Below are 26,201 nucleotides of genomic sequence, written 5' to 3' on the forward strand. Positions count from 1 at the left end.
CTGAATATATATACATAACAGCCCCAAATTATAAATAATAATATTATTGGATATAAATCCAAATTGATTGTAATCGTGATTTTATCATTATTATCAATATTATTATAGTCTGTGGTATCATAGATAGTAAAATTATTATTATTATTAGCCACGGACACGAATTAAAGAATTTAAGAATTAAAGAATCATTAAAGAGTAACGACCACTATTAATAAATTTAATTTAGACAGTTTAGACACGATTTAATATTTTTGGCACAGAACCTGGGATTAGGATCATTGGTATTCAATTACAATGGTAATTTTGAAGTTTATTAAAAAAAAAAAAAAATATTTTTTAATAGATAGCTTGTAAATTTATACTTAAATTTAATTTTTCAGAATATTTCATCATTTTCAGAAAAAGATTTTAGTGTTGTAGATTGGATTAATAACACATTAAAGGACAAACCTCCAGATGAATGTCGTGAGGTGTGTATAAAGTATATAAATGTATTAATATTTATTATTTATAGCTTAAACATTAGAATATAATTATATAATATATAGTATGCTATATATTTACTGTATAATATTGCTTATACTTATGAAAATGAAATCTTTAGTAAAAATACAAACATTTATTTTTGAAACAGGTAATTCCATCTATGTTGAAAAAGTTACAATTATGTGTAGAACAGGTACATGAGGTACTGGATGAAACAACAACACAAGTTCTTTCTTCTCTACCAAAAGTCGTCAACGACATTGAGCAATTTGAAAATCAAGCATCAAACATACAACATAAAATTATTGACTTAAAACAAGAAATTAATACAGTAATTAACTAATTTAAGAAAAAAACAATACTTTTAATTGAATTTTTTTTAATTTGATGATTAGGTAAAAAGTCATACTGGTGAATCATTATTAAAACTTCAATTATATGATGGAATTAAATGTAACATGGAAGTTACCAAAAATGCTTTAGAGGAAGCAGACAATTGGACAAAACTTATTACTGATATTGAAATAGTAATTTATAATAATAATTAATTTATAATTGGAAAAATTATATTAGACAATGTGTTATATTTAGTTAATGGATAATGGAGAAATTGACCAAGTAACAAATAGATTGATTAGAATGCAACGTTCTTTAGCAGTCTTGGAAAATAATTCTGATTATGAAGAAAGAAAAAACCAATTGGAAGAACTAAAGAGTAAATTTGAAGTAATATTAATTCCAATGGTAAATGTGGCTTTTGAAAATGAAAAAATTGGTATGAAAAACTAATTTTTAAAATAATTTTATATGGTCTAGCAATATAATGTATAAAATATTGTAATGTATTTTATAGATGAATCAAAGCATTATGTAAATATATTTACTGATCTCAAAAAACAAGATCAAATTATTAAATATTATTTAAAGTGTAATAAAAACAGATTACGTAAAGAATGGTCATCAAAAATGTATGCAACTGAATATTCTAAAAATCCTCTAATATTTTTTGAAAGTTTTTATGAAGCATTAATAGAATGTAAAAAGCAGCAAGTAAGTTCCATTTATATAAATTTAAGCTAAATCAATACATCACCATAAATTATATATAATGGATGTGGGAATAGTATTTATAATTTATACATTATTCTATTATAGTTGTGTTAAATATTGAAAATTTAAATTTAAAATATACAACTACTTGAACTACTGCTAAAAAAATATAAGTTTCTTTGCAAAATTCTTGTATTTATAAATATCATATAATATAGTAATATTAACTTGTGTACTTATTATTTTGTCTAATGAGAAAACATACAGTAGCTCTAAGTTTTTTTTTTTGGTTTTTGTGTCTACATACTAAGCCTAGTTAAAGCACTTCCATCATAATCATGTTATCTACTGATTGCTGTTATTGATATTGATGTGAAAAATATAATTATATAATTTTTAATATATCATATACCAATCATCCGGATATTTGCTTATCCGGACCACCCTTGAAATAAATTAGTTCGGATAATCAGAGTCTTACTGTATTTATAACTTTTTTATAAATTTGATTTTAATTAATTTAAATATTATTATGCAGATGATTTTGTACAAAAAATTATTTGATATTGAAGTGCAGCCTGAAATAGAAAGTCAATTAATTTTATCATATGGAGATTTGTTTAATATATTAGAACTTCCAATGTTTGAATTGGTTGATGTTTCTATCAAAAACCATCAAGAACCACTTATTTTACTATTAGATTTATTTATAGTAACTGAAGTTTTTATTAAAAACATTAAAAATGATTCAAAAATTAGTAAGCATTTTATTTATGTATTTTGATTAACATTACATTAAAAATTACATTTGTCTAGGTGATTCATTTAATTGGGATAACATATTAACAAGTATATATAGACCATTAATTCCACAAATTGTATCTTACAAAGAATTTGAATATGAGCATTTAAAAAAGATCACTAATTTTGAATTAAACAAAGATGATTTAGTAGATGTAGTTCAAGCTTTTGGTCAGTCTCAATTAACTGTTTTCAGAGCATCAGAAGAAGCAAAACGTCGAAGTGCTGTTTTAAGTCATTGTGTTTTTCCTGAAATGATATTTGCTATTAATGTAATAAAAATAATGTTAAATTACATAATATATTTAAACAATCTTAATGATAAATAATTTAATTTATAGAGAATGTTTTCTAATGTTATTGAAGGAGGGAAAGCAGTTTTAAAAAAAATATTAGTTAACATTAAACCTGGAGAAAACTGGAACTTGTTTCAAATATGTTTAAAATTTCTACAATCTTCAGGTAATTAATTCTTCTAAATAACTAGAAATAATGTTATACATTTAACACTTAAAATTATTGTTTTGTGTTTTTAGGAGAATTTTTACGTGAATTATATTTTGTAGAATCTGAATTTAAAAGTTGTATCTTAACAAATGAACAACGAGCATTAAATGTTTCAAAATATTTATTAGTTGAAGATAAACAAATTGAATTGAAAAATATTATTGATTTGTTAAAAAGTGGTATGTTATATTCTCAAATTATAAATTATGTATATGTTTTTTAGTTTTAATCTTTTCATATACAAAGCATTGTTGATTTATTAATATTATTTCCTTTTTAACTCAATATTTATTGTATATAATTTCTATTTTCTATTTGTATCTATAGATAATGATTGGAAATTATTTAAGGAATCAATTCAAGCAACAGAAAAATTGTGTTCTCTTATATATCAAACTTTCTATAAAATATCATTTAGGCCAATATCATTTTACTTAGAGCAACTAGAAAAAGTAAAATTTAGTAAAGAAACATCTGATGCTCATAGACTTTCTCCGAGAGAATATATTACCCAAGTAATATTATATTTAAATATGGCTCTAAATAATTAAGACCAAATAAATAATAATAATTAATCAATACTTAGCAAATAATTGTTTCTCTTTATTTTTTTTAATAGATTGGACAGTATTTAATTACACTTCCTCAGCATGTTGAACCATTTTTAGTTCGAGATAATGAAGCAGTAACTGTAGTTTTAAATATATCTGATAGACGTTACACTGATGCTTCTCCAGAAGAAAGTTATACAAATGTCTTATTAAGGATGTTAGCAAGAAATACATGTGATGTATATGTTGAACAGATACAGTCACTAAGAGAAATAAATAATTTGGCTGCTCAACAACTAGCTGCAGACATTGGTAAGTTTTTTACGAATGAATTTTATTCAATATTGAACCATACCTCAATAATAGAATAATGATAAGTAGGTCTAAAATTTCTATGCATTTGCATTTTTCCTTTCCCAAGTTCAAATTGATTAGTTGTCAGATATGTCCAAAATTTGGCTTATTTTTTATGAAATAGAACGATTTTCATTTGTATATTTTGAACATAATGCATATAATTTCATACATATATACATTTTTGAGAATCTTATTAATATTAAATGGTATTTATTTAATGAATGTCTATAACTATTTGGTAATTTGTCAAATTGTCATAAATATACTACCTATTTAAACTAAAATGGACTTTGTGCTTAAGAAAAATAAGATTCAAAACATTTATAAAAATTTGTAGCATTATAAATGGTGAATATGAAACGGAAGAAAAAGATGTAAATATTACTTTAAATTTGGGACAACTTTCGACATTTAAATATGCTCCAACAACATTGTATGATTGTGGAAAGTGGAAAGGAGTTTCAGCCAATATAAATTTATTCTTTGATCTAATCGCCAGTCGTTAACATTTGAAAATTTAAAAAAACATATAATAATAGCACAAATTATTTGAAAAAAAAAAATATGATTTTAAATATAAAATTAGGAAAAAAATATTAGTGGATGCTTAATTATTAATAATTAATTAGATATTTTTTATTTTGTTCATTCACAAACATGTATTATTTCAGAATACTTGGGATATGTATTGGAAGAACTAGGAGTCAAACTCAATGAGACTACTGTACAAATCATGGATTTATTAAGATTAGAAAGTGATGAATACATCATGAAATCATCATCAATTGCTGCTTCAAAAGTAGCAGCAGTAATAGCAAAAATTAGAAATATTAGATAAAAAAAAAATTTAATTTATTTGAAAACTATATTATTTTTACAAGTATAAAATAACATATTAAATCAGCTAAGTTCAACAATTATGTTGAGTATTCGGGAGCCCATAATTTAAATGTTCTATCATATGATGATGATGCTATGTATTTTGAATCTGGAGATATGTCCACTCCCATAATTTTGTTGTCATGTCCAGATAGCGTTTTTAACATTTGCCATGTTTTATTTGCCCAAATCTATAGTAATTAAATATTTTTTATTAAATGAAACAATACAATTTATTTAATTTATTTGTTACCTTGATTGTGTTGTCATATGAAGAAGTGACTATAAAATGACCTTCAGGTTGGTATCTCAATCCTGAAACAAGACTCATGTGCGCTGGAATAGTATATAGACATGATCTTTTTCTAACATCCCAAATACGACATGTGTTATCTTCACTACCAGTGGCCATTTGGTAACTTGAAATTAAAGATATTTTAGTTGTGAATTATGTTAGTTTTAGTTTATTAGTTAAATAAAAAATTACCCATTGGGTGAAAAGTCTATACTATATATAGACTTTAAATGACCTTCCATAAACATAATACATCTTCCTGTACGCAAATCCCAAACACGTCCAAAAGCATCCAGACCTCTGTTAACATATAATAAAAATTAATCTTTTAGAGTATATAGAGTGATTCTTTTATCTAACACTTATTATTTTAAAATCTATTAACTTTTTTTATACAATTTCCGGTCGAAATAAAACAAAATATTTTTGTATATTAATAGTTATATTGTTTTAAATATTTTACTTTTTTTAATGATAACATATATTTTTAATTTCATATTCTAGAGTTTATATTTTTTGGTGTATTTTGGTATATAAAAATTATAATTAGTTATACGAGTTTAAAGTATTTAAAATTTAGATGAGCAAAAAAAATGATGTTTTATTTTGATAAAATAATTGAAAATTATGAAAACAATATTTTCAAAAAGGTTGATAGATTTTGAAATAATGAGTGTTGTTCAATAAAAGAATCATCCGGTATATAGTATCATTGATTATAATAACTATTTATAATAATTAGTATTTATACTAAAAAAAAAAAAATGAACAATTCTATTTACCCAGTTGCAACAATTGAACCATCACTCTGAAACGACATGCAATAAACTGGTTTACAATGTCCTTCCTGATGGAGAACTTCTTCCCCTTGTTCTAAATCCCACAATCGCCAAGAATTATCAAAGCAGCAAGTTCCTAAAAATCGACCAGATGGATGAAAATCTGCTCTCGACACTCTAAATGGTGCATGGCCTTCCAAGTCTGCTACTGGTTCTTCTTTTTTACTAAAAATAAACATTTGTATAACATAGTGTGTTTTATGATACACTACATAAACAAGCAGTAAAATAGCATACCTGTTCATTGACCATAGTTTAACAGAACCATCACTAGCGCATGACACAAGATCACAGACATTTTCATCAGTGCCAGCATGTGGATTAAATGTGATAGAGCAGACATTACAATTATGTCCTCTAAATGTTTTGACTAATGTACAATCAGGAACTGACCATAATTTACATAAACCACTCCTGAAAAAAGTATATGTATAAATACAACAATAATTAAAAGAAAAAAAATAGTTCTAGAGGACATATAAAAAATAAAATAAAAATAATTTACCAAGATGATGTAGCTATAAACTGAGAATCAGGACTAAATCGGCAGTATGATATTGGTCTGGTATCGCCAATTTGACTACAATAAATTGAAAGAGAAGTTGTATATTTGTGTAAATCTTGTAAGCGAGCTGTAAGTGTTGATTCAGGTATGCTAGCTTCTTCTCTGAGTTTTTCCAAACGAAAATGTGATCTCAATAATGAATACTCTAAAATTATTATTTTTAAAAATAAAAATTGAATGTTTTTTTTTTTAAACTAAAAGATAATGCCATTTGTACATATTATATAATTTACAATATATACCTGCCATATATAAACGTGCATCTAATAGTGAAGGGGGCCCTTCATGGTACCAGGTTGTATCTTGATCTTTGATTTGCTGTCGTTTCTCTTTTTCTTCTTCTGGTTTTTTTGCTACAACATCTTCTCCTACTCTAAAACAGTTATTAACTATGTATGTTAATCCTAAGTCCTAATGTTATCAAAATAGTTATTCATCAATTAATGTATTTGTAAAAGTCAATTTTAAAATACCTTGAAAGCAGTTCTCGCAATCTATTTCTTCTTTCTGCTGGTCCTTCACCAAACAAGCATATGGCTTGTCCAAGTTTCCTGAGGTTTTTTTTAACTTCATCATCATCAGTAGACACTTGCACATGCCGAGCTTTTTTTTTTCGTTCAAATTCTTCAAGTAATGCTTGTTTGTCTTTAGATATAGCATCCTCCAAATCAAAATATTCTGTAAACAACAATGCAATTAATAATTTAATAAAAAATACAGAGCAAATCGACTTAGTTGGATTAATTATAGTTCATCTAACACAATTACCATTGGATACGTTTATATTTCCTCCTATAACTTTTGGTTCACCATCATTGTCAGTGGCAGCTAAAGATAGACGGATGCGTTCTTGGTCTTCCAATGAACCGTAGTGTATTGTTTTTTGTTTTTTTACGTAAGTAATTTCTTCGTCGTCCGACATCTTGTCAAAGTTATTGATGTTATTGATATTATATTATACGTAAATTTAAAACTAATAACTATTATAACATATTATTTGAAACTCTTTCATGTATAAATATCAAATTTTGTTGTCTGTGCGATTGCCGATATGTCTATCGGTAAACAAAAATATCGGTTTATGATATCTGCTTAAATTGATGTTAAGAACGAGATATCTGATTCTTTAAATCATAAATTATTGTTCTAAAAAAATTAAAACCATACATAATATAAATATTCAATTTCAATTCGGTTTATTTTTAATATTATTTTAACTGTAGTGTTAATATAATATTAACATTTAACAATATTTGTTTTTAATTTTAACTTTTAACACAATTAAGATATAACATACCAATAAGATATAACCCTGAGTCAGGTATAAGGTATATGAGGTCAGGTCACTACGTAGATAATCGTGATTTTAGCTAAGATAGTACTATCTTTGTTTATTATTACTTTATCACAATGAACGATTATTACTCGTTAGATTTGTATTATTGTAGGATTTAAGTTTTTAGAATTTTTTTAAATTTACGAAAAAATGTAATTTTTTTTCATGTTTGAATCAATGTTGTCAATCATCATCAACTTATAATAAAGTTGATATAAATATAACATGTCAGTGACTAGTATAAAGATTTTATGATAAATTATCGTTTATTTTAATATCACTAATGTTTTATTTTTGTTATTTGTAATTAGTTTTAATTTTAATTAAACGGTATAAGTAAAAATGGTAAAAAATTATCGTGTCGTTGTATTTGGTGTGAAAGGTGTTGGTAAGACAGCAATATTGGAACAAGCTATTTATGGACACTTTAGCAAAAATTATGTGAGTATATTACAAACACAAAAGTCTGTTATTATTTATTATTACTGTTTAATTTTGGTTGTAGAAACTGTGGCCTACTATCGAGGATATATATCAGGCTTCTATAGAAATTGGCAAAAATGTACGTGAACAAGTTCGTTTTTATGATACTGCTGGTTTGGATTTGACACAGTTACCTGAGGTTGGATTGTATTCAAATCCAGATCCATCGCTCATGTTGTCATTTGGTCAAATAGCTAAGCAGTATGCATCTATTGCAGATGCATTTATATTAGTATATGACACTAGTCGACCAGAAACGTTTGATTGCTTAGTCACATTAAAAAAAGAAATTGATAAAAATAAGGAAAAAAAGGATGTAAATATAGTATAAATTAAAATAATTTATCATTTTATACATAAAATTAACTTCACAATATATTTTATGTTTAATGTATTTATTTTTTAGACATTTTATGTCATTATTGGCCATAGAATGCGAGAAATGGATATCAAAGCTCCAACTTTAGAGAGTCCTACTAGTCGAGCTTCCCATTGGTCTATTAGAGAAAAAATGAAACATTTTGAAGTCAATGCTTTGGACCGGACTAGTTTATTTGATCCATTTATTTATATTGCATCAAAATTTAATACTGCACAACCAAAGAGTAGTTTTCCTCTAGTACGAAAAGGTACTCAACATTAATGCTTGTTAATTTCATTGAATTATAGTACTCATAATGGTTATATTTTATATTATAATTTATTATACAATTAATAATTATCCTCAAGTTGTCTAAATAATTTCTTATTGTTTTTCATTATGTATAAATTGTAATTATTTATTTTTAATAAAAAATATTTTTGTTTGTACATTTTAAAATATTCTTACCTTGCTTCAAAACTAAAATATAAATTAAAAAAATCTATGCGAGGCTTTCTTACCTTTACGTATTTGTTTATAAATCATCAAAAAATTTAGTCATTAAAAATCTGAATATTTGATGTATTATGATTAAATAATAATATACAAAAATACTATAATATTTTGTTTTCATCTGGGATGACAAATTAAACCTGTTAACAACTAACATGGTATTTTCTACAATTCTTGAATAAACTTAAATTTCTTAATGACTTAATAACTTAAGAGCAATTAAGGTGGCTAATAATATGCCATACATTTTTAGAAATTATATCATTGGAATATCTAACACTGTGAATAAAATGAAAAATGTTTTATACTTACAAGAGGAAATAATGATCACTCAAATAATTTGTTTGACTTATAAACTAAAATATTTATTAGTTTATAGAGTAAAAATATAAAACACAGCATTTTGTTTAATTTTATTGTATGGACTAAGAATAATATATTTTCATTTATAAATAACATTAATATAATAACCAACCAATAATAGCTTTATCTATAGTTTTTAAGTATTGTATAACTTTTATATTTTAGACTAAGCAATTAATATTAGTAGTTAGATAATGCAAAAATATTAAAACAATGGAATGATAAACAAAGAATTAAATATTAACATTACCAGGTCTAAAAACTTTTTTTTTTTTACAAACTAGAAGCAGCATTTTTGTAAATATTGATGATCAAAGTGAGGTTTAAATTATGATTATATCATTATGTAAGTAGATTTTTGTACAGTAAGAAAAAAAGATAAGTTTCATTTATTTTATACTCTAATTATATTTTTACATTTAAAGTTATTTTATATTTGTTTAATTTCCATATAATATAAAAAATTTTGTTATTTATTAGTTATTATTTTATTTTTATTTTCCAATACTATATTGTAGATGTTGAGAATATAGTAATGTTAACTTTTAAGAGTTAAAAATGTTTCAATATTTAAAATTGAAAAGTTTATAAACGGGGAAGAGACTAAAAGTAAAAATTCCATTACTTTACAAATATTTACAAGGAAAAAAAATATATAGTCTACATTTTTTTTAAATTGTAAATAAAAAATAAACAGACTTGTTTATTATTGAATATTTATATTATTGTTTTCTAAAAATTCATAATTTTCAAAATATTTTGGCTTTTTTGTGTTATTTATAGACATTTTGAAACAAGTTGAAATTGTTAACTTTTAAAATCATCATTCGGCTTGTTTATAAGATATTTTTTTATGGGTTAGCATAACTTGTTCTACCGTAATTAAAAAATATAAAAAATTACATGGTTATATTTTATTTTATAAGCGTTTAAAATTCAAATTTTTAAGAAATTTGTATTTAAAAACTGTCAAAAGATATTTTTTTGTTCAAAATAAAGAAATAAAGAGGTGTATTATTTTTGGTATTTTGAAATTTCGTACTATCTCGAGTATTTATTATTATTAATTTGTAATAATTATGCGTACAACATTTATTTAAGAAACGCCGAAATGCCGAGTTGTATATATTTTATAAAAAATGATTAATTTAACGAACAAATGGCAAGGATCACTAAATCATGTTTAATGAACTATCTAATAGCTCGTTATTATTTCATTAAATGTTTAGTGATTGTATAGGTAAGTCAAGTCTTTAGCAATGCGAGTCTGACAGAAGTTTGTCATCGTGGGATTCATCATTGGCATAACGATTTGTACATATTAAATAGTGAACAAATAATGTTGAAGATAATAAAATATAATCCGCAGGGGCCAATTTATTATTAGGAATTTGTTATTATACGCCAATACGCCATCATTGTTATTATATGAATGTATATTGTATCAATATACGTATATAGACATGTATTGATTATTATCGAGTGGAATCGAACTAGTGTTGATGGCTGCAGTAAAGATCTCGTGTTACAACTTTACAAGTACCTACCAGAAATGTTATCAATCGTAGCGAATAAAATAATCGAGTGCAGCGGTCAAATTCTCCGAGGTACGGACCCCTGTTTGCTCCGACCCGGCGGAGTCCTGATCACCCGCGTGCTATTCTGTGCGCGTCTGGCGCCGACTCTGTGACTTGCGCCTTGTTCGCCTGCTTCGAGCTGCATTTCTAATTTTTCGATTTTTTTCCTAGTCTTTGCCGACGGATTGGTGATGAGATGATTGGCAAAGAACAGTGACATAATGGATATCATAGTGCCGCATAACACGATGCCGATGATCTGGATCATCGTAAATCCTGTGAAAGAACACAGATAGACAGTATACATATACGATATAATATAAACATGTGCCGATGCGTTAAGTAAAATGTTTGTTAGAAACTGTGTCGTGTAGGTAAAATACAATGATCATTTTTACATTTACCACTCGTGGTCTCGGCGGATCTACATAAATTTACTATCAATCCTATACCTAACATTCCTGTTTCCTAATTAAAAAAAAAACAACACAATACCTACCTATTTTAAGTTTTGTTTTTAATACAAAGAAAAGTTATTATCGTTTTGCAATTCGTTATTTTTATGTTAAATAATGTCCTTGGTATAAAGTGATATCGAAAAAACATAAAAACGTTACTGGAGTTCTTTTATTATTTTTAAATTGGAATTGTGATTTGTTGTCTATCAAAGTTGACGCAACACAGCCACACGGCTAGCATAACATTCTTGCCGGTTCTTTTGTACGCGTGTTATTATTTTATGTAATATGATATAATACCTTCGGGTTTTCGCAATAGGACGGTCGTACTGACTTCTTCAGATCCGGTAGAATCGAGAATTTTCACGGCGCATGTCCAGTTTCCGTAGTCGGAATCGTCCACGCGGTCGATGGACAAACCGCAGTGGCCTGCCGTCAGTCCTTGGCCAGAGTATGCGTATCGAGGCGGTGGCTGTGCGTCCGATTTCTCGTCTACGGCGAATCCGAAAAGACGTGGCGTGAGAAACCGGCAGTAGGCTATAGGTTGCTTTTCGACCGTGTCGCATCCCAACGTCACCTGGCTGCCCTCGGTCGCGTATAGTTCTTCTTGGCGGGCCGCAATCACGGACTCTGTGCATACAGGTGTTTCCTTAGTAATAAGTAAATGGATATTTCCCCAACACTCTCCTACTAATTGGATTGGTGCTTAATGCATTGGTTACGTTAAATAAAACAGTTATTATAATTGTACCATTTTCACCTATACGGTTTATAGATATACATCGTTTTATTAGACTTGTATTTTAGATTTGGTCAAAACAACCCAAATATAACTGTTAAAAATATATGCAGCTTACATTCAACAAAGTTCAAGAAGATGATGTGAATCTATGGAAATTATTTTTTTTGTAGATAATGCTATGCAAGATTAAATAGTATTATATATTTATACACCTATTTGTACATAACATACACCTACCGGAAACTGTAATGTCCACCGTACCGTACATTTCACGGCGGTCGTCGCGCAGACCTAAAGCGCAAAGCCAAGCACCCGTGTCCGATGTGAAGGCGTCACTGATCGCTACGTAACATTGGCCGAATGACAACCCTTCACCCGTGTACCGGTACCTAGTTCCGATCCTATTCCGGTCGTCGTCTAAAGTTCTGTCTGGAACTGTGACTGGGATAGCAGTGCCGTTGGGATGCCGCAACCAGCAATAGTCGATTTCTGAATGTACACTGCACTCCACGTGAAACGTGTTGCCTTTTGGCACCATCACAGACTTGCTGGCTGTCACCGTGAGCGGTGGTATACCTGCCGAATGCAAAACGACCAGGAAATATTATAAAATGTTTCATCGTTATAGCTGTGGCTCTGGTTTAATGCCACGAATGAGTTAGAACAATTTTGTAGCAAATAATTATTCTACATAGAAATAATTATTTATATTATAGAAAACTATTATTTAAAAGTTTATTTTTAAAAGAAAATCAGAATAATAGGAAGTTTTATGTTATATATTATACATTAAGTCGTATTGTAATAAAATGTATTGTCGTCATTATCACCGTCAGTCACATACCTTTCGTATTATTGGGCAGTACGACGACGACGAATCCGCCGTAAATTCGATCGTCGGACATAGCGTTCATACACTTCCACCGGCCAATTTCGGATCGTCTCAACGGTTTTGCGAACGACACACCACAATCGTTGTCCGCTGCACCGTGATACGAGTACCGACTAGTGCCTCTGCCGTACGCCAGTGACAGGATCTTCGTGTCTCGTGGTAACGTAAGCCTGCAGTATTTGGACCGAAAGTTGTCGTCCTGACCAACAACATTGCTATTTCCGCTGCCGACTTCAGTGGAGTTACTGTTGCGAACGTTGCAGAACACCCGCACCTCGGACGGTGTTTCGTCGTATCCGACTTCCGTTATTGCACCCTCTAGACATGAGGAGGATGGCTGTATGTAGTGACCAAAGAAAAAAAATACGGACAGTTCGCAAGACTCGTGGTCTCGTTCGTGTATATAACTAGGGTTCGGGACTTGTACACTTAAAGTTATCGAAATATGCATGTTTTCCAATTATAATTTTTCTCGACAATTTTACTTACATACATATTTAAATAATGCATAATATGCACAAATATGCTAAATATTTCTCAAATATGCATTTTTTCTAAAATATGACAAAATATACAAAAATATGCAAATTTAAACTTAGTACTTAGTATCGCCATTTTATAAAACTAATTTATAGCTCACCTAAGATAATCTACGACCACTATAAAAAAACACGCAAATGCAAGAAGTCCCGAATCCTAAACACAACATTCCGTGTAGTACTGCAGTGGTGTTCTTTAGGGTAATGACTAATGAGGAAATGAATAAGGTCAGAGGGGTTATAATATAGGACTTATAATGTATATGTATTTATATTAATGGGAACCTATTAGTATTATAGACTATGGAGTTTATAAAGCAAGATTTAATAATATATAAGAAATCTATATGTGACTATGTCCTATAAGGTTATATTATAACTAATAAATAATACTATTACACTTAATGACGAAAGTAAAAAAAAAAAATTAAAATAGTCAATTTACTCAAACCATGTAGGAAAACGGAAAAGTTGTTGGAGGAACGAGACAAGAAGAAAGCGAATAAAAACGTTTAACGGTAGTTATTATTGTTGTTGTTCACCTCGGTAAGCGTGCAAGCGAAGGGTGTACTGAACTTCAGCCGCGGACTCAGCTGTAACCGACCAGCAGGTCCACATGTCCTGGTGGTGCGATCCGACAGACTTGACGTATACCCAACACTGGCCCTTGTGCCTGGACACTTCGCCGGACGGTCCCGACATGCGACAGTAAAATGCTTTCGGTGGTCCGCACGTGACGTTCACCGCGGTACCAACGGGCACCCGTATTGTCGTCGACCTGGGCCATTGTTTTGCTGTAAATACACATAATAATATACTTCGCGTTTCTTGAGTGACATGAAATAGTAATATTGAAAGAAATATTTATTATATGTGTTATAATTTGGTAAACATTAAAACATTATAATATTCTATTCCATAAAGTGTTAATATTGTTTAAGGGGGGGGATGGCGGGATTGGCGGTAGGTGTGGTAGTTAGATGTGGAGGAAATAAGTTAATTGTATCACAATTCGATTGAGACGATAGTTAAACAGAAAATACGTACATAGTGATAATGATGACAACGATTAGCTTTGATGGTCTTTCCGAAAGTAGGATTCAATTCAAAAGCTGAACCAGAGCTTATGATTAGCTATTCCAATTAGCTGCTGATTGTTTATAATATTATTTATAATCATAAACGGGAATTGCGAAGTTTATTGATTATTACTGTAATATTAATTATCATTATATTAAAACAAATGAATCGGTTGGCTATAGTCTATAATAGGTCACAATATTGTCATAACAAATACGGCGTTTGTTTGAATTGTACGTAATCATTATTCATGTAGAAACTATGGTCCCTATTTATTTTTAAAAATTAGTGTTATAAAATAGCCTTTGTTGGAAAAATGTTTTAGCATGCTCACTTCATTTTTCATTTAATAATGAATTTATTTAAAAATATATTTAAAGGTCATATTTATAATTTTTTATAATATTACGTACTTAGAAGTATTATGGGGAGATATACATTTCTATTTTTCAAATGAGAACCAGGGGGGATCTTCAACCATAAATTAATTGATGGATAAGTTTTTTGAAAAAGTTGACGTATTAAAATCGAAATGCGAACGAGTAGTTTTTGAGTTATTTAACTATGTATGAAAGTCTAAGAATAATAGGTCCATATGATAATGTGTTTAGAAAATATGAGGGCTATGATGTTGATTTAAACATATTAGTAATTAATATCTATCAATATTTATAATTTATTTTGTAAATATGGTACAATTAGAATAAAATTAGATCCAATATTATTACATCTATTTTATATTGTTGTAAAATCATCACCACAGGACATTATTTAATTGTATAAAAAATAAAGAAACTTATAAATAAAAATACAGTCTTTAAGTATGTTTAAAAATCATAATTTGAATAAATTCATTATTATATGAAAAATGGGGTGAGCGTACTTAGCGAATCAATTTGTAAAGCTAATTAATAAAAGTTTTAAAAACAAGGAATGGCTATGTTGTCCATTAATAGTAGGCTTACTGTCTTACACATACAGGATACAGAGGTTTTAATATTTGTTTAATAAGTAATAACTATATAGTTTTTAATACCAAGATTGTTATAAATGTTATAATGTACGAAATAAGCGGGTAGGAGGGTAATATGTATAAATTAATTAACAAACTAAATTATAAGAAGTGACAATTTATAATGTAAAATGTTCCAATGACAAGTCGGTTGATATTATTTAATTACTGTAAGCACCACCGTGTACTTAAAAAATATTTAACAACCATGCGATTTTTGGCGACGGTTCAAAGGAGTAAACAAATATATTTAAAAATATGTTGTATATAATATTGTGTTCATCACACCACGAATGTATTATTATTAAATACTCTCGTTAATAATTGATCAAAGTCCAAATAGCCGAATCATGCAGCATTATGCACTACGATTTAATAGATTTTCATAGTATATAGATTATAGGTATAATAAGGCATAAGGTATATTATGATTATATTCAATGAGCCGGGTCTTCGTAATAATAAAATAAAAAAAGGATTGAGGATTCGTTGGCGATTTTTGTTTTATTTTTCAATATTATACAATTTGTATAATCATATATTATACCTACTAACGATGAGCTACGGTTATTGTAGTCATAATATAATAAATAAATACTTAATTTGAGGCGTTTGAAAATTATATTAACGAAGACAACTTTTGAATGGTCTCACTGCAATTATCATGTATTGACACATGCAAATTCAAATTCTGTCGAACTAGATAGGTTGTAAATTTATAATATATACGTAAGAAGTTTAGTTTTTGGCTATATTAATAATTTGTATACAATATTAGGTATACCGTATATACCAATGTTGTATTTAGTTGTGTATTGTGCTACGAAAAATGTGTCCATTTTTGGTGAACAACATGATATTTCTCTACCTTTGACAAATCCTGGTTGCATCACTTGCACCATCAACGTTTCCGCTTCAAACTTCAAAGTTGTGTAAAAATTAAAACTAATATTAAAAATTCTTTATATTTCATATAATTTTATTTGGTCCAAAATAAAATGATTACTTTGAATAAAGATAAGTATGATAATGTGTAACAAAAGCATATATCAGATTTCCCGAGTACAACTATTGCGTAACACTGACAAGCTAATATAAATTGGCAATCAAATATTATTTAATCAATAGGTTTATACTATATATTACGTATTATGTATAGGTAATATATTATGGTATTGTATGTATACCTGATTAAATAATAATATACTGTTCACAGAATTACTTCAATATTGTATTTTATACTTCGTTAGTTTACTTTATCTACATGAGTGCTTTTTAGCTTTTGTGTATCTATAATAATGCCTTTACAGCGTTTCCTATATCCCATGTTTGTTGCAACAGTTACGGATAATCCATTTTCATTTGAATGAAGACTGTATGTCTGTATAGGTAATAATATCTACATTTATTAGGTATGTAGGAATATAGAATGTGACATAGGATTTTAGTATTGTTTTCATATTTAATTAATCAAGGAGACTGGAGAATTATATTAGCCGTTGGGTCACCATCTGAAATAAAGGATGATTTACCAAGCGTGTTCTTACAGTGTAATTCAATCTAAAACCAAGTTATACGATGAATTTAAATCGAAATTTGAACAAGTAGTTTTTGAATAATTTAATATTGTATACTAAGGATATCAATTCCTACGTTAATAGGTTTGGAAATTATGTGGCAATGACGATTTGAAAATTATACTAATTATAGTACTTATACATAGATTAATTAATATTAATCTATTAACATTTCATATTTTTTAAAAGTAAAACTGTCGAGTATCATAATAAATAGATACCTATTATAGATTTAATATTACATAATATGCGGAGTGATACATTGAACTTAACATCAAATATTATTTTAGAAACGTTTTTGAAAATATCTTTTATATAATTTCATATTTTAAAATTTTAAAATTTTTGGAAAAAATTATATTTTTTATTAATTATTTATTGTTATATAGTTTTAATTTTTTTTACTTTTTAAAATTGCTGCATACGTTTTTAATCAACATAGACGAGGTACCACTCCACTTCATTTATCTAAATTTTAAATACTTTAAGTTATAAATCATATTATTAACCTATTCTGTTCTCATTGGAAAAACTAAATTTGTATCGTCACATAATACTCCTAAAATGATATTAAAAATCTAAATAATTGAAAGTAATATGATCTTCAAAAGTTCAAGTATAATTAAAAACTTCAAAAGTCAGAATTTTAATAAATTTTTTATTTCAGAAAAAATGGGAAGATCATACTAGGTGAATAATATACATAATATATTAAGTATAATCGATTTTTAAAGTTTTCAAGTATACTTTAGTTCCATTAATTACTCGAGTTCAGCACTGATATATTGGTTGATTTAAACAAGCTTGCTTAAAACATTAAATAATAATATATACCAATTTCTAAAGTATTCATGCAGATGCGGTAATACAAACATTAACATCGACATGAATGTATAATCATTTTTGAACAAATAAAAAGTTTGTCATTCGATATTTCCAAAATACATTTTCAACGATACCTGCATAGTACTATATAATCATAAAAAATAGAACAACGTATGTATTCCGACCGATATATTGCTATCACAACCAGTCAGTAAATAATATTTATTTATGCCATCAATCACTTGCACTGTTTTATCAGAACAGTAAATCAATAATGCGATAACGTTACCAATGTATATATACATTTAGAATTCTTTCATCTCCAGTCGTGCAATCAACACACCAACAAGAAAACATAATATTATAATTTTAATAATTTATACATCATAGATCCATAGTACATACATCTATAAATTATAATACTCCAAAATAGACGCACTAAAGTACTAGACATATTTTGTACAGTAGGTATTTAATATTATATCGATCGCATCATACTCACACATAGCATTGTACGGCTTGTGGTTATAGTACCCGATTTGAGTAATTATATACCAACGTAAACAGTGTCGATATTACATTATTATGCATACTATATAGATTATATTTGTGTACGTGGATGGTCATAATATTTCATTGTTTATAGAATATAATCGCATCGACGCATAATGCACGTCGGTGGAACAAAGATGTAACTAAACTATTGGGAGCGACCACTTGGAATTTTTGGGTTGGGATTTATCCTTCGTAATATAATAATTAAGCTTATGTCAGCATTTAGAAATAAGCAATAAAAATGACAAAATAGAAACATAAAACGTTCGACCGATGAATGTTAATAAGTTTGATTATAAAATATATTGAACATTTCAATAATTTCATGATTAATATAAAGGTAACCAATTTCAGGGTTGTGTACAAAGAGGGGAGTGGGTTGACAGTGTTATATCCTCTGTGGAATTTTTATTTGTTTAATAAATTCCGTAATAACATCACAACAATTTTTAAAACTATCAAACAAATTTAATTCCATTCAATCAGTAGTGTTCCAAATAATGTTATAAAAATAATTACATTTACAATGTTCGACCTCCGGGATGCAAGAGATTTATTTCTATAGTAGGGGTGGCCAAATTGCGGCTCTCTTCATCGATGTATGCGGCTCACGGTCTTATTTATAAAAACCAAAATTTTAATTTTTTTTGCATACATTTATAAAAAAAAAAAAATGTTTTTATTATTATTATTATTATTATTTTATAATTTCATATTTCATAATTTAATATGTTTATCGGATGTTAGCTATCTTTATTATTTTTGTGGTATAAAAGTACAAATTAGATAATTTGGCTCTTGATATAATTGCATTAATATATGTGGCTCGCATACATAGTCATGTTGGCCACCCCTGTTCTATAGCCTCATGATAAAAATAAAATTGAATAATCCTTGTAGGAATATTAAAAAAAAAAAAATTACAAACAAATAGCGTTCTATATAAAATTAATAACACGAAAAGAATTAAAATAATAGTTAGAAAATATTACAGTTTGTGTAAAACATCGATCAAATCCGAAAAACTTATCAAATACCAAACAAATTAAGTAAGTAGTCAAAAATCCTAAATTCCAAAAATGGTGTCTGCAGTGAAGTACACGTGAAATAATATTAAAAAAAAAAAAAAAAAATTATAATTTGGTTATAGTAAATTAAAGTAGGAGAAGGAGGTGTCTAGATTGGCCTATCTCATATAGCGAGTGAGAGAGGTTCATTATTTTAGTAATCTGTATAGCACATGATGTTATAGGCTTATAGCGAACAGAGCAACGTTACGGGTAGCGCGCGCAGGAAATCTAATATTTGTGGCTAACGTGTTGAAAAAGACTTCATACCGTAGATGAGATTTTGAAGGAAGGTTGAACTACGAGAAGGACGGCGATTGGCCATATAGGAAATTCAAATTTTGGAGCATTGGGTCATAGTCGTAAGGCGGATAGATGATATTTAATTTGAATAATTTAATAAAAGCCGCTTCATTGTGTTTTAAGTAGAGGAGGGGGTGGAATACTAGACTTGCCTTTGAAAAATTGCAAGTTGACCACGCCACTGGCTGCTGTCACAATTGCAATATAGAGTTATTGCATTTTTAAGCGTGCAAGATAGCTGAGATGTGAATTTGAGGGGCTATTTTTTCATACATCAATGATCTTTTTTTTGAGCATACCTTAAAACACGTATATCTTTAAAATGGCTAATTTTTGAACCTATATATAGATTAGGTATCTCTTACAAATCATCTAATACATCATTTATGTATTATACGCCACTGAAATACCAATTATAAAGTAGGAAGATACTTATTGTAATTACTGATTAAAAATAGAATAAAATAAAAAACATTGAAGATAACATATATATTATTTTTTTACATGACATGAATTTCAAATTAATTAACTGAATTTTGAACATAATTTTTATTTTTATTGTTGCATATAGTTCACATAAAGAACAATAAGCAAATTTTATGACAAAGAGAAAAAAAAGACACGAATCACGAAGTAAAGTATCATTCATAAGACAACATTTTAAATTAATTAATTAACTGTAATTTTTTGCTCGAAAATGATGTTAGGAAAAAATTATTAGAAATGAAAATACTATTTATATCTCAACGCAATATAAACATAACAAAGTATAAATAAGACATAATATAATTAGGCAGCTAAGCAATCTCAAAAAGTTTGAATGTTTTTTATGCATAAAACAAAAGTTTTAAATCACGCTATTGTTTATTGTACATACAAATACACAAGACACGAAAAAATTCAAGTTTTGTATCATATACTATAGATTAGTGGTTTTTAAATTTTTTAGGACCACGACCCAAATTTTTCCCTGAAAATCTATTGCGGCCCACATAGTTTCACTATTACAGGATCAATAAGTAATATTAAAAATTAAAATTTGTTTGTTACTTTTATTACTTATTACTTAATACTATCAAGTCTATTGATTTTAAATTTATTTAATTTTACAAATTTATTTTTAATAATGAGGCGTATGCAAAGCGTGTGCTTGCTTTTCTTGCTGTGGCTGATAACAACGCCTTATAATTTATAAAGTTTATATTCATATAGTACATAATAACATAAATAACTTAGAATCTATCTGTATATAATCAAAAAAATTTTCACGACCCACCAAAAATTGACTTGCAACCTACAGTTTGAAAAACTCTGTTATAGATTTTACACTTGGCAGATGTCATTTCATAAAAATGATTAAACGAGTAAATGCTTGTAAATCCGTTTCTTGGAATTTATATCCTATATATATTCGATTTGTGCTGGAAATAATGTCGTCATTATATAATTATGTGTACAGACATACGGTTTACAATTGTCAGTTAGTGTGGCAGACAGTTATAGACATGTGGTTTAATATTTAAGACACCGTAGAACAGCTACAATTATTTGATTAATTATTCCGCACACGTCGTATATACAATCTATATATATAAAAGGGAAACGTGACTGATTATTGGACGGATCGGGCTAAATACGGCATACATGCAGATAGCTAATAAGATGTAGGAATTCGTTAAGAAATAATTTTTGATAAATTGTTTGAAAATTCAACCCCTAAAGAGTAAAAATAAGAGTTTGAAATTTGTGAGAAATCTGGTTGTACAGGAAAAATACGACCTAACTCGGCAATATAACTATAGTATATCATACATTTTTAAGTAAATAAGAATAAAGCATAAATACGATTACTTTTCAAGTAGGTATCTATGTACTATGTATGTTTGTGTATAGTTCTATATGCGTCTTTGTTTGTGTACATATAATAACTTATTAAGGTACGAGTGAATGATAAAATGAACGGTTTTAAACTTTTAACCAAATTTATTTGCTTTGCTGAAAAACGTTACCTACATATTTAATTTATGTCGTAAATCACCACGTTAAAACCTTTATACGTTTAATAAAATTACATATTTATTTTTATTTTACGTTAAATTAATTTTTATATTTTTTCTATTCCATAGATTTAAAACGTATTTTATTTTGTAAATATACTAAAAATGTATTGTATACTGATGAAGTGTTGAATGCACTATTATTTCTAGATTTCGATAGAGATCAAAAGATCAATTAATAATAACCTAAGTAAATGTACAATTTCAGTTTCACCCTAATATTATATTAATTTAATTAAAATCTTAACAATAACACTTCCAGTTTGACGTTTATAGAGAACCAATAGTGTTATGATAATACCTTAAAAAAATAACCAAAATAACTTCTGTTAGTATTGTACTATAGTATAGTAGTTTTTATCATTGGGTGGCTTTCCCATCTGTAACTATACATTACTGATATTTGTATTTGTATTATTTTAAATAAATCTTTTGTTTTTTTTTTTGTAAATATTTAGTTAAAAACATAAATAAAACTGATTTAAAACTCAACCTACATTTTTTGTTATTACGTATATATTTATTGTTTTCCGTCCTTGCAAACTGAATCGTTTTTAACATGATTTTGCTTGGACTATATGTTTGAATTCAAAATTTTTCCAAATTTTAAACAGTCTAATTCCTCGAAATTCGAAGAGTTCGATAACCTATCCATTATTTGAACTTTATGTTTAAATAATATACTGGCAATACGTTTACACTAATTACGCAATTATCAGTTAGGTAAAATAAATAAATATTGAGCGCGTTTACCGATGCACGTGACGCGACTCGTGTCCCGATTGTATCGCCCGTCTACCGACGACGCCGTTAGCGTCCAATTGCCGACGCCGGGCATCACACTTACGGCCCTTAGACCGCATTGCCCGGACTGATAACCGTCGCCCACGTACGTGAGATTAGCGGCGGTGACTGCGGCAGCCGCGTCGGACAGGGTTGTCTCTGTGCCGTTGGGCAGCACCACGGAGCAACGATTCAACAGGCCCAGCCCGCTCTGCCATCTCAAGTACAGCGTATCGCCGTCGGTCAGCCACACGGGACGGCCGCACAGGACTGCACCAATGCAATGAACAATATTTAAGTATACAGATTATTACATATTATGCCATATTATAGAGGCCGTCAATCTAGTGTAACGAGTTGACCAAACATAATAATTTTTTTTTAATCCTCAAATGTAATTTTATAATAATTATTGTTTGACACAAAAGCTCATTTTTCGATTTTTTTTTGTTTTTGTCATTTTATATAACTTATAGGTACAATTAAAAATATATTGTTTACTCGATCGATGAAATCGAGAATTTGTGATGTAAAAATGATATTGCGAGGCTTTTTATTGTATAGTTTTACAGTAGAACCTCAATAAGTTGAAATTCAAGGAATGTCATTTTTTCGATAAATATCAAGGTTTTAGGAAAAAACTTCGACTTAAAAAAATAAAGAATTTTTAAAATGTATCATAAATGTATGTACATATATTATAGTTTTTAATTATTTTATAGTTATAGTATATACATATAATTACAGTGTGTATTGTTATTGTTATTATTTTAATATTATTACTAAAAGATTATAATAAAAAACTGAAATTGATAATGTTTACACCACGCATGAGTAACGGATCGATCGCAACTGACAATATAAATACTTAATGTAGTGAAAATATATACCGAATGAAAAATTCAAGTAGATTAGGCAAATTAAATTTGTGATTGATGTTGACGATTAGCATTATTGTTTAAATACGTAGCCAGTAGATACTCTATTAATGATTACCTATTTATCAGTATTAAGGATTAAGATTGCAGTGTCGGTGATTTTGAGATGACAGTCAATAAATATTTTAAATTAGTTTAAAAACGACCTTACTCATGTCTGTTTAAATATCTTTCTTCTTTATAAAATATTAGTTAAATATTAAGTGATGCAAGATAAAAATAATTTTTATTCCACCTACCAATTATTTTAGTAGTTTTTTCTGGGTCATAAAAAAATGGTGAAGAAAATATTTGTGTCCGCAACTCACATGGATTTTATTAACTTGATGACTGCAATTATTATGTTATAATATATATTATATTGCGGTTACATAACATTGGTCTGAAAAATTGGTCCGCAACTAGTAAATAATCGTTTAATTTTGTTAGTCTTTATGATAACAAGCAATCAGCCTACACGCAAATGAGCTTTAAACTTTACCTAGTATTGTGATTAGTCGCAAATAAGATTCTATAGTATATCGGTTCTCAAACTGTGGTACGCGTATTGCTAGTGGTACGCGAAGGGCCGTTATTGGATAATAAACCCATTAGATTATTTAATTCGTATCTTATTTTAGAAAACTAATAAATAAAAAATAATTATGCTGCAGTTGTAGTATTTTACGGCTTTATTATTTAAAATAAATGTATTTAACAATACAATTTGGAATTTAGATAGTTCTATTTTTAATCATTAGTGGTACGCGACTGATTGATAATATACTTAAGTGGTAAAAAAAAGGTTTGAGAACCATTGCATAGTATCTATTTATCGAAAGCTCAATGAAAAATGAATGTTTCATATAGAAACGGCTTAGTAAATTCTAAATAGTGATGTACTTTATCTGCTGGTGGAACATTGAGTCTGATTAATATAGTGATCGGTAGGTGTGTCAACATTAAGAAATATTTGCGAAGGGTCGTCGATGGTTGTTAATGAAATTGGCGGCTTATTTGACTTTAACTCAATAAATGCCAACAATAATTTTCTAGCTTTGCCAGAAATTCATAGTTTTTTTTACTATAATTACGTACCAACTAAATTAATTTTTGGTTTTAAAATTATTTTCAAATCTAAATACAAAACGACAATAAAGATATTTTAAGAAATACAATTATATTATTAATTTATTTTAATAAGATAAATGTACATTTTATTTTTTTTTTTAGAAATCTATTGAATAACGTTATTAGTATAATAAATAAAATAAACAGTTCTATTAAAAACAATTCAGAGAACTTTCTATCGCAAATTCACAAAATGTAATTTAACATTATTTGGTCAACTCATCATTGTTTATACACGTGTATGACTAATAAGTAAAATAATACAACCAGTGATTTTCTCACCATAATATAGAGTTTATACAACTATACAGTAGGTACTTAAAAGAAAAGAAAAAACAAGCCATGTGTCGGTGTGTATAACATTTTTTTTTATCTAGTTTCATATTAATAGAAGTACAATATATGTCAATATCTATTTACTGTAATATATAGAGATATATAAATATTATATACCTAATACATATAGATAAAACCGTAACGTTAACTAGTATCCCGTTAAATAATGATGCGAAAAAGCAAAACGTATAGTCATCGTTCACGGTAGTAGTGTAACCAGTGTCCGAATAGCGGTCGAGTGTACACTGTACAGATATCGGGTTGCATTTGTGTAATATAATACCATTATAATCACACACGTGTACTGACATCGGCATGGTAGTCATAAATAATAAATAAGTATTCAAATTGATATTAAAGTTATGTTTCAACAACTTTTCGGGAAGACTGGGGAGAGGGTAATTTTTTTATTAACCACTAATATAAATGATAAATATATATATCAGTCGCATAAGATATTTAAAGCAGTATCATACAAAAGTTAAAACGAAAAAATATTTATAAATTTTAAATTTATAAAACTACTGTAGAACAGTATAGTATTATAGTAACCATCAGTCTAGTCATACACCCATTCTCGTGCCAACGATATAATAATTTTAGGCTTATATTATAATTTGTTAATGGTAACTGATAATACCTATATTTCTTTTTAAATCGAACGTTGTTAACGTCTTAACGATTAATTTAATATATATAACTATTATTTTACGTTTATTAACCAGTACAAAAAATGTATAATCTTGCATAACTAGTCATACATCTAAACAAATCGTTAATCTAGTGCGCACATTTAGGATTATAATATTATATTACTATTATATTTTGGTGTTCACTCACCTCGGACGAAAGTCGCGGGCGACGACGACAACAGTAGGAGTACCCGTAATGCGACTTGCGCAGCGGTGACGTCCATTTGTCCAACGGACATACTGAGAGCGCGACTGATGAAAACGTTACAGTT

The 26,201-nt window shown here is 28.0% G+C and overlaps 4 protein-coding genes across 6 annotated transcripts; 2 read left to right on the forward strand and 2 right to left on the reverse strand.

Annotated features, from left to right (window-relative positions):
• Positions 1-130: 130 nt before the first annotated feature.
• Positions 131-4,872, forward strand: LOC113554058 (conserved oligomeric Golgi complex subunit 7). Its single transcript, XM_026957736.1, has 13 exons — positions 131-297; positions 381-470; positions 635-817; positions 882-1,013; positions 1,078-1,261; positions 1,340-1,536; positions 2,075-2,294; positions 2,353-2,609; positions 2,679-2,799; positions 2,874-3,023; positions 3,172-3,359; positions 3,464-3,707; positions 4,424-4,872. Exons 1-13 carry the CDS (start codon positions 295-297, stop codon positions 4,588-4,590), a joined length of 2,136 nt encoding a protein of 711 aa, XP_026813537.1. The 5' UTR covers positions 131-294; the 3' UTR covers positions 4,591-4,872.
• Positions 4,581-7,400, reverse strand: LOC113554068 (U4/U6 small nuclear ribonucleoprotein Prp4). The gene is made up of 9 exons (XM_026957748.1): positions 7,099-7,400; positions 6,804-7,008; positions 6,573-6,703; positions 6,271-6,475; positions 6,003-6,179; positions 5,709-5,930; positions 5,119-5,226; positions 4,885-5,050; positions 4,581-4,822 (listed from the first exon to the last, which is right to left on the reverse strand). Exons 1-9 carry the CDS (start codon positions 7,250-7,252, stop codon positions 4,670-4,672), a joined length of 1,521 nt encoding a protein of 506 aa, XP_026813549.1. The 5' UTR covers positions 7,253-7,400; the 3' UTR covers positions 4,581-4,669.
• Positions 7,401-7,750: 350 nt separating this feature from the next.
• Positions 7,751-8,894, forward strand: LOC113556924 (NF-kappa-B inhibitor-interacting Ras-like protein 2). Its single transcript, XM_026962160.1, has 3 exons — positions 7,751-8,107; positions 8,172-8,465; positions 8,556-8,894. The coding sequence occupies exons 1-3, from the start codon at positions 8,009-8,011 to the stop codon at positions 8,790-8,792; spliced, it is 630 nt and encodes a 209-aa protein (XP_026817961.1). The 5' UTR covers positions 7,751-8,008; the 3' UTR covers positions 8,793-8,894.
• Positions 8,895-8,927: 33 nt separating this feature from the next.
• LOC113556907 lies at positions 8,928-26,161 on the reverse strand. 3 transcript variants are annotated; one of them, XM_026962139.1, is made up of 8 exons: positions 26,078-26,161; positions 22,824-23,123; positions 14,137-14,388; positions 13,008-13,373; positions 12,401-12,739; positions 11,722-12,051; positions 10,934-11,239; positions 8,928-9,379 (listed from the first exon to the last, which is right to left on the reverse strand). In XM_026962139.1, the coding sequence occupies exons 1-7, from the start codon at positions 26,151-26,153 to the stop codon at positions 10,980-10,982; spliced, it is 1,923 nt and encodes a 640-aa protein (XP_026817940.1). In that variant the 5' UTR covers positions 26,154-26,161; the 3' UTR covers positions 8,928-9,379; positions 10,934-10,979. The 3 variants fall into 3 exon arrangements, with proteins under 3 accessions (XP_026817940.1, XP_026817931.1, XP_026817949.1); XM_026962130.1 differs by lacking the exon at positions 8,928-9,379 and having other exon boundaries at positions 10,416-11,239; XM_026962148.1 differs by lacking the exons at positions 8,928-9,379; positions 22,824-23,123; positions 26,078-26,161 and adding an exon at positions 16,555-16,593 and having other exon boundaries at positions 10,416-11,239.
• Positions 26,162-26,201: the final 40 nt, after the last annotated feature.

Source organism: Rhopalosiphum maidis, chromosome 4 (genome assembly GCF_003676215.2).
Source record: "Rhopalosiphum maidis isolate BTI-1 chromosome 4, ASM367621v3, whole genome shotgun sequence".
Taxonomy (NCBI): domain Eukaryota; kingdom Metazoa; phylum Arthropoda; class Insecta; order Hemiptera; family Aphididae; genus Rhopalosiphum; species Rhopalosiphum maidis.